Here is a 12,043-nt window from a genome sequence, read left to right as displayed (position 1 = left end):
TGTTTTTTTTTTTTTTTTTCTTTATCCAATTATTGTGGAGTGTGAAATGAATAAACTCTCATGGGAGGAGAGAATCAGGTCTTTCCTCTTGCAGCTTGCTGTCCTGCCTGCTGGGGAGAAGTGTGAAAGATGTGGATTTGCTTTCCCTTAGGTGGGTGCGGAGTAGAACTGAGTTTTGGATCCTTCATCCTGTGTGACTGCTTTACAGGGTGCGCTAGTCACAAAAACAAAAGGTGGACGCTACCCCTGTTTCCACTTGTTCTTCCTCCCATGTTTTATAGTGTTACAGCACTACTGTCTGAATGTGTTAGACGTGCTCAGAGCACTCTTGCCTGGTCGTTGATTATCCTGAAGCTTGCTTGGCTCCGCAGCCTGGGTTTGAGTGCAGCAGTGCTTAGCTGGGACACGGCAGGACACATCTGTGCAGGCATGGTTGTCTCAGCTTGGGCACCCAAGCACTCAGCAGGGCAGATGCATATTGAAAAGTATGACAGCGTCTATGCAGTGTGTGGCAGTGTAATGTTTAAGGAGCTACATTCAGCATTGAAGTCTCAGCTGGTGGATTTAGGTTCCTTGGCGGTGACTAGAGGGGTACCTTCCTCTTGGTTTTCCTAGGATAGCAATGCCTGTCTTTGCTGGGTGACAAAGATGCTCTCTTTTTTTCGTTTTCCTTAATCAACTCTTTCAACCTAGCCACATCTTTGACCCAGTTCCTTCAGGCAGGACGAACTGCGTACCGCTGTCTGGTGGGAACAAATGTTACTGGAGGTGAAGAACACGAATTCTGGGAGTTGATTGCCTCTCAGAAGAGCCTCCTGCAGATCTGTTAATAAACATCCCTGAGTATTTCCTGGCGTTCAATCCTAGAGTACACAGGTGGTTTTGTCTGTGAAGTGTGACCTCATTAATGTGAGGTTTTGCTCTGCTTTCATTGCAGGTCGTCAGAGCTGCTGAGGAAGCTGCTTCCACCCTGGCAAGCTCCATCCACCCTGAGCAGTGCATCAAGGTGCTTTGCCCCATCATTCAGACTGCAGATTATCCAATCAATTTAGCTGCCATCAAAATGCAGACGAAAGTTATTGAGAGGATTTCCAAGGAATCGTTGCATCAGCTCCTCCCAGATATCATTCCTGGATTGTTACAGGTACAGAATCCCCTATCACAAATGCTCCTGAGTGCAAATCATCATTGAACTGGTGCGCACTTTGGGATGGTCCTTCTTATTTTCTCTCTGAAATCAGGACTGAACTGCTCACTGACTTCATTCAGTCTCTTTCATAACCCTCTCAAGCCGGGTGGGGAGCTGTGTTTTTGCCAGTGCTAAGACTTGGTCTTCCATAGAGAATTTCTCTCTCGGTGCTGGCTGTGGTGAGGCTGTATTCAGTTCCCTTGTACAAGCAGCTGGCAGTGCTAGCAACTGGGATGGGACTGAAAGCGTGATGGAAATAAGGGGAGGTAGCAGCAATGGAGGAGAGAGAACGTGGGTGTTTACTGGGGAGGGGTTGTGACAGGAGCAAGTCAGTCAGTGTGAAAGAATTGAATGTGTTCTGGTGGTAAGACTGAAGTAGAGAATTGGGATAAAGCAGCTGCCTCACTGTGAAGCGTAACGAGTGGATGGACAAGAGCAAAGTCAGAAATTTCCCTTGTGCATCTTAGCATTTGTCCAAATGTTGTCGTGTCTGTTCTTGCAATTGTGTTCTTGTATTTCAACCTCTGGGAATCGGGCAGTTCTGTATTGATGTAAACTTTTGTTGTGAAAAGTTCTTAGCCCTCATTGTTGGTGGCAACAATCTGGACAGTGTAGCTTCACACCAGAAAAGTTTGGGAGCAGTATGCCTTTTAAAACACGGTTGTATGTGTTTTATTAGATTGCTTTAATGTCTTAAAACAAATCTTGTTTTGGAGCCTAGTTTGCGATTTTTCATCTTGGAGCAGCCAGTGATATTTCTCCGCCTTAGGAAGTCACAGTGATCAACAGAATCTACTCATGTTTGGAAAGTATTTGGGGATCCTTCCAGCTGAAGGGCTTTATGCAAAGAGCACCGTGCTTAATATTTCTCTGAGCTCACCCAGGTCTCCTACTCTTTGGGATTCAGTGCTCTTTGGGATTTTAAACAGTCATTTCAGACTGTATTTTGAGCCTTGCAGCCAGAACATCAGCCCTGCTGGCAGGCAGCCCCAGCCATGTGCCATCCCTCCATGGCTTTCCTGGCAGAGGTCACGCTGCGTCCGGGGCAGCCAGCATCCCACACACCAAAAAGATGTGTGAGGTTTCTTATGGGGTTGCTGCTTAGCAGCAGTAAGTCCCTGCCTGAGTACAGGAGTGATGGCACAAGCTGCTGGGTGATCCAATGGCTTGTTTGAGGTGCAGAAGCTGCCAGAAATTAGCACACCCACAGGGGACTCTCAACACTCTCTTTTCCAGGGTATTTCCTACCTAATAAGTAATGAAAATTAGTAATAATAAAAGCTCCTGGTTACAGAAGTCAGTTTATTTAATGGACTAGCACGGGTGTAGCATTGCTCTATACAGCGTTGAAGCCCAGTGCTTTTAAAGGGTTGGAAAATAATCCATGACAATGATTTTTGCAGCTTCTAATGCTTAGATAGAGCTGTTCAATGCAAATACCTATTTGGGTAGAACATCTCTTCACTAAACTTTCTGGATTTCATATTCTCAGTGATATAAATATTAGGCCATTCTTCTAAAAAAGAAAACAAAAATCATTTCAATCTGTAACTTTGCTCAGGTGTAGAACTGATTTACTTTCAGTTAAAAGGAAGGACATGTCTGCAGGCAAGCTGGGAACGCTGCTGTTCCACTCCAAGAAGTCTTAGTCATCCCATACGGCATGTTGTGGTCATCTGAACTGGACATGGGAATCTGTCCATCTGATAGAATCCTGTGCTGAGAATCTGTGTTCTGGCTCAATGACATAAAACCCCAAGATATTAATAACTTACAGTAATAACATAATATAAGAAACAAATAGGATGTGCTGGGTGTTTGTAGTTTCTTGCTCTTTGAGCATTTGTATTGCAAACTGTTACATTCAGCAAGGCCTTTCTATTGATTTGTTAGGTTGGTAGCCACACGTGCAAAATGTTAATCAGCTTTTTAGTTTATTGACCTGTAAGGATTTAAGTAAGTGCTGTTTGATCTGTGACCATTTTTTCTTGTTTCCTAGGGTTACGATAACACAGAGAGCAGTGTCCGTAAAGCTAGTGTATTTTGCCTAGTGGCAATTTACTCAGTAATTGGAGAAGAACTGAAACCTCATCTCGCACAACTCACAGGAAGCAAGGTATGGGAGTAATGCCTCTGGTATTTTGGTAACAGCCAGCTCCTAATAGGAGTAAGAGCTGTGGTAGCTCTGGCTCAAGTTCCCTGTGCTCTGTTAAATCTGAATGAGTTGGACTATGTGACCATGGCAAGCACCACGAGAATGAGGCAACACCTGCTCAGCAGCGAGCATTTCATACCCTGCAGAGCAAATTTTGAGTGGGATTCAGGGTTCGATTTCTTGCTGCATTTGATCCTGTAACTGTGAGCTGCATCTGAGAGGGTCCTTCCCACTACAGCCGTGGTTACCTTGGTCCTTCTGCATTGCATCGAGGGGGTGACAATGCACTGAATTGGATCAGCTGGCTTCTCCAGCTGAAAAACAAATCTGAAATACAAATTAATTATTTTTCAGTCTGCTCTTTGGCTGAGACAATAACCTAATGCAGAGTGATGGGAATGCATGGTTAGGATGGAGGAGAGAGAGCAGCACCTCTCCTTCCAGCAGCAGGTCATGATGAGGGCTGGTAGAAGTGCAGGTAGAGCTTCACTCCTAATAGCATGGCAGATGTGTCCCTTTCCTCCTGGGACACCAGCAAGTCTGAGCGATCTTTCAGAAGCCTTTGTGTCCTGGGCTCATGTGAGAAGCAAAACGCAAGTTCTGACCTGATGCTGCAAATAAATTCAGGTCTTTAATTCATTCTTGTCCTTCAGACAAGAACTGGCATTCAGGAAGCTGTTACAAGACTTCTCTTGTTTGAAGTCATAACACCTGACATTTCTTTGCAATTTTAAGATGAATTCTGCATTGTTGTCTCTGAAATGTCTCTGAATGTGAATAGCTACTTAGTTCAGAGAGCTTCATCTGGTTGTTTTGAAGCAATGGTTTCTTTCATGGGTAGGAATTGTGGTGTAGGCCAAAACAGAATCTGAGACTGAGAACATTTGGATTTTATTTCTGAATTGAGTTGATTTGTCCTTAAATTACTTGCACCTCCCATTTGCTCTGGAAAAAAAAAGAGCTCCGGGTGCTGAGATTTACCTCATTTATATTCAGGCAGTTGGGAAATTCCCCTATAAAATGCTGTAGAGGCTTTATTATCCCAGTATCCTAGGTGCCGTGGACTTACTCCACCACATAACTAACTATAAACATGTGAGTAATTCTTCCGAGTTTACGCAGACTGCCTGCATGTTTAAAGTTAAGTGTGTGTGAGTCACTGCAGGATCTGGAGCTAAGGTGGTAAGGCGGAATAAGAAAACAAACCCATGCAAAGGAAGTGGATAATCATAACAGCTGCAGTTTCACTAGATGGCCCAAGTTAATGAAGATAAATGTCATTGGAAATGAACGTTTTGTAAAGAACAAAACCCATCCTGCTTTTACTCCCTAAGCACGGAGAGTTCAGGTGTTTCCTAGGAGGGACCATGGCTCTTGGATTACTGGGGTGTGAGTGAATTCAGGGCCTACCTGCAGCCCCACTCACCTCTGTTGGCATCCTGCTTAGCTAGAGCAGACTGGGACGGAGGTCAGAATCGACAGCTGCTGAAGTGAAACAAATGTTGTTGGATTTTTTTTTTAAATCCCATTAAATCTGGCTGTAACTTCAGTGGGACCAGGCCTCCCCTCCTATTTCTGCATGTTCTGAAATGTGCTCGGCTTTGCTTCTGCTTTTCCTCTGGAGAGCCTGGTGCCAGCTTGCCCAAAACAGAGTTCACTGCAGAGTCTGTGCTTGCAGTCCGCGTGTTTTTCCTGGCATCTTCTCCTAATCATTGTTATCTCTTTCAGATGAAACTACTAAACTTGTACATAAAGAGGGCCCAGACCACCAACAGCAACAGCAGTTCCTCTTCAGATGTTTCAACGCACAGTTAATGGAGATGTGTGGACATATGTGTAGACTTAGAAGCAATCAACGGTGCCTCTCAGAGACCTTTCTGCTACTCTTCACTGGCGCGCTCCATCAGCTAAAGGAGGCCATGCAGATATTTATTGCAATCAGTATTTTAGTCCCTTAAAGCTTTTATGTAGAATCTTACTGGTATTGAATGTAAAGGAAGCAAGGTCTGTGTTGCAGTCTTCATTAAAAGTGAACAACAGAAAGCCATACTTAAACATATTTGTATAGCCTGCTGAAATCTCGGAAATATGTTTAGGTTAGCGTTCCAAAACACAGTCCAAAAACCTAGACATGAGTAAAGGTCAAACAAATCTTGTTTTAGATCATACCCAGTTTTGCTTTCTGTGCTCTAGTTACCCGCTCTCTCCCTGTGGCCGCAGCCCTTCTGGCTAGGTTCTCCTCCACAAGTCTCGTGGTCCTGTTTTGTACTTCCTATCGCAGCTTGCCTAACGTGCAGGGCTCTCCACGAGGAGATCTTTGCCAGTGTGGCTGTGGTTCTAGCCTTTGATGCTTTAATAAGGAGATATCAAGTGAGTAATGAAAAAGTAGGTTCTTTTTAAATATCTGAGTTTTTGTATATAGTTCTTCTGACAGACCTCCGACGGGCTGATTTCTCTGTAACTGCTCTCCAGCCAGCTGCGCTGTGTAGAGCAGCTGGGCTGTCGCTCCTCTCATTGACCGTGTAAATATTTCCCCTCTCCCAACCCATTTGGCTCTTTCATGCGCTAAAAAAGACTCTTCAGGTTACTTGTTACTCCCCAAAGGCAACCTGAGTCACAGTTCTGGGACTGATGCCCGTGTTCAGGCACTGGAGCTCGGTGGGTGTTGGATCAGAGCGTGTCCCCGGGTGGGCACTCGGAGCTGGCAGGGTGGTGTCGCAGCGCTGCCCTGCGAAGCTGGACGTATTTTTACCCAAGCCCATAGCACCAAAGGGCTGACCTGCTGCTCTGACCGGGCCTGCCGATGTTGTTAAAAAAAAATAATTTAAAAAAATGGCTTGCTTTCTCCCTACAAATCCTGTGTGCTTTGGGCAAACTGTTCATCCCAGAGGACAGAAAGGGAATCTGAAACTGGACAAAATGACCCTGCGGAAGCTGAGGGTTGGCTGGGGTGGTGCTGGGCACCTGCTGCAGTTCCCCTTCTGTGCCTGCAGAGCCTGCAGTGCTGTTTGCTGCCTTCGGAAACCTCCTTCCCAGCCAGCCCAGGCACAGCCCTGCTGGGTGCTTTGCATTTTGGAGGGTGCTCAGGGTGCTGTGCTGGCTGAGGGTGCCGCGGGGCAAATCCTTTTGCAACCTGATGACACAGGGAGAGTCAGAGCCACGCCAGCGGCAGTCAGATACCTGATGGCACCGTCCTGCACCGAAGGGAGACCCCTCTGGGCGCAGAGGGTGAGCTCCCCGTCCTGTTGCCTCTGCCCGTAACTGGGGGAAGCAGCAGGATGCCAGCGCTGTGTTCAGCCTGAAGCTGGATCCTGGCTGGTGGGCAGGCCTGCCCCTCACCTGCCACGGCTCAGAACTGGGATTTTGCCCTCAGTGATGCAGGAGGACGGCCTGCCGCTGTGTCGATAGATGTGTGCTCCCTGGCTTCTCTCAGTGCCTCAGTCTCTCTCCAGCCTCCTTCCTTTCCTTGGAGGAGCTGAAGGGACACCTCGGCAGCACGCTGGGAACAGAGGAGCTGCCAGAACTGCAGCGGGGAGGACGAGGCCTTGTTGTCCTCCCTTTCTGTCAGTCCTTGCTTGTGTGGCCCAGCCCCAGGGAGCTGTGCTGGGAGCCAGCTCTGCTCCAAGTCCCCCACTCAGGAGGGGCTGAGGTGTGTGAGGGCTCTGTCCTGGCCCCTTTCCCGGCTGATGTGACCTGCTCCTGAGGATGTGTCCAGGCTTTTGCTGGCTGCAGGGCTGGTTTCCCTCATGCTCCCCAGTGGATAATGCCGTGGCAGGAGGGGCTGTGATCCTGGCGCTGGGATTCCTCTGGGCTCTCTCCTTGCTAGAGGGAGGATTGGCTGCTCCATGGTTGGTGTCTCCCTTTCCGTGGACCATTCCTTTTCAACATCTTGCAGTACACTTGTTACAATATTCTTTTTTTTTTTTTTTAATTTTTTTTGAATTATTAAAATTATTTTAGTTTAACATGATTTTATTTTCCCTTTTGAGGAAATACTCAGCCGACTTGTTGGCAGCAGTTAGCTGTCTTGTTTGAATTTTTAGTAGTTTTTTTTTTTTAATTTTATTTTTATTCTGCTTAGTATTTATGCCTCTTTTTCTCCCCATCTCAGTTCAGCATCTTCTGTTCCAGTTCTGGGATTCGGAGGTCAGCATAGCTGACCGGGTGGCATTTAGTCCCTCCCCGCTGTGATGGAGCGTGGTCCATCACTCTTTGCTTTTTCTTTTTTTTTTTTTTTTTAATTTTGCTGTTTTTTTTTTTTTTTTTTCTTTTTGAATGGCACACTGTAGCAGATCTCCAGGAATTGAATTCCTTCTCAAATGATTTTATATGTTTTATAAAATCCTGTTAGTATGCACTGAGAGTGAACGCACTGTAACGTCCCCGAACTGCCCCCAGCGCGTGCGCTGACACTACAGTAGGAGTCAACTGCTCGTCCTCGGGCAATAGGTGAGAAATCCGCTGCTGATCTGAGGCTACAGAGATGAGCACGTGTTATTCAGAGACTATTGGCACACTTGGGGCTGCAAAATGGTAGAACCAGGCCTTACTTTCTTAATCAGACCCTGTTCCTGTTCTTCACCAGATGCTCATTAAGGTGTTCCTTCCTTTCGTTACGTGGGTCGGTCGCGGACCCTTCATCCTTTGAGTACTCTAGACGTATGTTATACCTGTATACAGTAGGGAGCATTCTGCGTAGGTATTTATAAAGCATTGCGTATAATGTACATAGTAAGGTTGTTTAGTATGTTGAACATGACCTGATCCCCTTTTTTTCTTTTTTCCTTTGAAGTACTCAAAGGGCTAGCTCTGAATGTCACCTCTCTGATCTCCAGCGTTCTGACTTCAAAAAGCTGTACAATCGTTTTGTTTTCTCTTCAGCAAGCATAAAGGTCTCTCTGGCTACAAATCACAGTGTCCACGCACGTTTGCAGAGAACGATCTGCATGCTGGCAGTGCCTCACCGCACCGGTGAAGCTTGTGTTCACGTTCTCCCAGCAGTAGCCATCTACTGCAGCTGCCTTTTTTTTTTTTTTCTTCCTCCTTGCAGCCCGTTATGCAGGGCTTCAATTTTTCATACCTTTGAAAAAAAAAGAAAAAAAAAAAAAAGAAAAAAAAAAAAGAAAAAAAGAAAAAAAATGTTTTTTGTTTTTTCCCACCATGCTTTAAAAGTCTGAATGGGAGAAATCTCTCAGCAGACAGCGGCTCCTGGCTGTAAGGTTGCCGAAAACCTCAGATGTGGATGTGTTTTTCTGCCATTGGCTGCACCAGTGCTCCATGGGCATGGGCGAATACCGGATCCATCTGCCCCCCGGTCTACGTACTGTAGTTCTCATGTAGTGCAGAATTATCGAGGCATGTGGCTTTCTTAAGGTACACTATGTGTGCTTGCCTGGATTACAATACAATACGAGACTGTCTTTTTTTATTGCTTACTACTAGCTTACCGATAACCTGTATCAGTAACCTAACTCACATCTTTGTCATCGAAACCTTTTTCTCCCCACCCCTTTATTTATCAAGCATAATATTGCATATTAAGGGACAGAGAAATAGACCTTTGTAGAATACAGCAGGACGTTGCTAACAATGTTTTAAATGGGAAGTGAAAAAAATGCTCTGAAAAATGCCAGCCATGAGAAATGACTTTGTTGGCACCGTGTTCATGCGCATGGATTTTTTTTTCTATTTTTTCCGCTTTTGTCATGTTACATCCATATCTGTATTTATATCTTTTGTTTCACTTTTGAGTGTATCATGGCAATTGTACAGATGTTTTTTGTTAACATTTACGTGATAGAATTTGCTAAAAAAAATTAAAATAAAACCTTTTGAGTTTGCCCTAGAAAAAGCAGAAGTTGTTTCTGTGTTTTTGTTGTTGTTGTTTTGTTTTTGTTTTTTCAGGGGAGAAATATAGAGATGGATGCATTATCTAACACGTCTCAGTCCAGCAGCCTTTGCTGGTAACGGGTTTGCTCTCTGTTGAGGACACGGCGAGCCTTTTGGTGCAAGGACGGTCTGGTTGTGGCAGTAGCTGTTGCTGCCCAGCTAACGTGGAAATGCCCCTGCCCATGGTGTGCAGAGGAACAAGGGGAAAACTCATGGAGGAGCGGATCTCTCAGGGACTGGACACAAGGCTATGAAAGCAGGGGCTCAGCACATTTTGGAGAATCAGCTGTCCTGCTGAAGCATCTTGTTGTCTCCCCATCACGTTTCCTGCCGTCCTTCAGCTCCAGACAGCTGCCCTGTCCCCTGTGCCCCAAAACTGAGCTCACTGTCGGCCCTGGGCAGGACCCGCAGCTGGGAACGGAGCTGCTCACCTGCCTGACGTGCTGCCTCTGCAGGAGCTGGGGCACGAACCTGCTCTGGCATCATGCTTTGGGCCTGGCCCAGGGAGGAGCCGCAGGGCTTTGCCACATGGGATGCCACCCATGAAGAATTTGGGGTCTGGGCCCATGTGGGATGAGGAGCAGTGGTTGCTCTCCCTGCTGCAGATGGACCATCTCCCCCCTGTGGTGGCAGGGTTTTTTTTTTGACCCTGTAACGTACCAGAGCAGTATAAGGGAAGGTCCTGCCATGCCCAGTGACCCCAGCTTCTTCCCAGAGCACCTCCCATGTGGTTTTTCTCGAGCAGTGCCAGGTACCTGTGGTTATTAGAAAGGGAAGAGAGAATGAATAGAGTGCTATCTTCTCCCTGCCTTGTAAAACTCCCAGATGCTGGCTTAAATTAGTCTTAGAGCCCTGGGGGCTTGGGAAAAGCTCTGAAGTCTGAGGCATTGCAAATGTGTTGTTAGACAAGCCAAGGCAGGGAGCTGGATTTCACTGACACGTGCTTAAAACGGTCAGTCCTTCGTGGGGGCTGAGGAGAGGGACATCCCGCGGATGCAGAGATAGATCCTTCTGGCAGCTTGTGCAAGACCCGCGTGGGGGGCTGCTTGCAAGGCTGGAGGTCTCCTTTTCCTTCAGAGCACCAGGCAGCAAGGGTTGGACCAGAGGAGGCCGGGCGTTTGCCTACTCCATCGCCAGAGAGCATCCCTCGTACCCTGCAACTGGCTTTTACCCACTCCCTGCTCTGTTGCACATTACACAGAACAACCCAGAGGTTGTCTTCTCCCAGCGCTGGCTTGGGCCTGCAGGCACTCGCTGCCCTAGTCTGGCCCTCTGCTGATCTCCTTGGCAGAAACAGAGATGGACTTCAGAGTGGAGACTTTCATTTCCAGGGGTACCAGCACAGGAGCTACAGGAGCAGTGTGGCAGAGGCAATGGTTTGGGGTGTTGCAACTGCAGCAAGTGGGAAGTCCAACAGGAGCATCCTGGAGCGGTTTCTCCAAATGAAATACAGGAGCAGAAGAGAATAATCTCGCTCAGTCTCTGGCTCCCGTCCTCGATTCCTGCACGTGCTGCAGCACGTCCTTCAGGAGGAGGCTGCAGCACGCTGACAAGGGGGCGTTTCTTCTCTGAAACATCTCCAAGTGTCTGTCCTTGCAGCTCTTTTGCCGTGAAGTCCCCTGCAGTCCCAAACTACTCCGTTGCTTCACAGATGGAAAGTGAGGAGTGGATGTCCTTGCTGGCTTGGATGCTTTCGCTGGGCTCTCCCCCACGGTGGAGGAAGGGAGTTGATGCCAGCAATTAAAGGTAGTTAGCACTTTGCTGGCACTTTCCTTGCTCTGAGCACTCGCAGCCCAGTTCTCCATTTGTTTCTCTGTCCTGGAGGCTCCCAAGTGCTGTGAGTTCTCAGTAGCCCAGCACTGTGCAACCAGTTCCCTCCCGCTGAGGGATGCACCAAGGGATGGCTTAGCACAAGCCCAGAGTCGCACTTCGGGGCCAGTTACCTTATCTTAATTTCCTCCAGTTAAAGAATAAGACTCTTCTGCTCAACGCCCCTGGGAAAGTGCAACTCAGCTGATCAGTGGCAACTTCAGTTAAAGTCATTCCGCTGCTTCTGATTGTGCAACCCAACGACTTGCTTGTGCAACCCTCCTTTGGCCTCCCCAAGCAAACACCACACCCCCCTCTCCCCTTTACCAGCCCAATGCATTTTTTCCTGCTTTGCCTTTTGGTGTGCATCAATGAAGCCTGGGAAGGGCCCTGACCGGCGTGTCCCCATGCATGGAGGAGGCTCAGCGTTGAAATGAACACACGTTGCACTCACCTCGGGGGCTGTAAATTCCCACCTCTGTGCTGCAAAGGGAAAAAAATGTCCTGTGGGGCTTTTGGTGAGCTGCTGGGGCAACGTAGGCATGGAAAAAATAGCCTGGTGGCAGGTCCTCCCTGGGGATCTGACCGCAGCCAAAGGCTTGGTAAATATCAGCCCAATAAACCCAGGACCCTACCCAAGGGTGAGTGCCAAGCCCCTGACCAGGGGCAGGTGCCTCTCCTAGGGCCAGGAGCTCAGCAGGACGTGGCCACTCAGGTGCAGATGAGAGGAGAAGCCTCGCCTGGGAGCAGAGGAGATGGGAGCAGGCGAGGGAAAGCGAAGGCAGCGGAAACCAGAACGAGCTAACACGGGGCCGGGGGGATTACAGGGTGCCGGGAGGCTGCTCACAAGCACATCGGGGACAAAGCAGCCTGCCAGCATGAGGGGTAATGAGTAATTAATGAACAGAGGGATGGAATTAATAATGACTCGAAAATGGCCGAGATAATGAGCTCCTCTTTAAATCCACCTTTAACAAGAAAGCCAAGGGAAAGGATTTAGA

General features: G+C 47.7%; 1 protein-coding gene across 6 annotated transcripts in view; it reads left to right on the top strand.

The window, feature by feature from the left end:
- Positions 1-9,195, top strand: part of CLASP1 (cytoplasmic linker associated protein 1) — a 148,359-nt gene extending 139,164 nt beyond the window's left edge. For all 6 annotated transcript variants that reach the window (XM_072040768.1, XM_072040764.1, XM_072040767.1 and 3 more), the window contains 3 exons: positions 938-1,144; positions 3,189-3,305; positions 5,073-9,195. In XM_072040768.1, coding sequence (XP_071896869.1) covers positions 938-1,144; positions 3,189-3,305; positions 5,073-5,159 — 411 coding nt within the window. In that variant the 3' untranslated portion in view covers positions 5,160-9,195. The remainder of the gene's footprint in view (positions 1-937; positions 1,145-3,188; positions 3,306-5,072) is intronic.
- The last annotated feature ends 2,848 nt before the right edge of the window (positions 9,196-12,043 follow it).

This window comes from Anas platyrhynchos, chromosome 7, assembly GCF_047663525.1.
Source record: "Anas platyrhynchos isolate ZD024472 breed Pekin duck chromosome 7, IASCAAS_PekinDuck_T2T, whole genome shotgun sequence".
NCBI lineage: Eukaryota > Metazoa > Chordata > Aves > Anseriformes > Anatidae > Anas > Anas platyrhynchos.
Note: the sequence above shows the minus strand (reverse complement) of the source record. Positions and strands in the feature narration are given on the sequence as shown.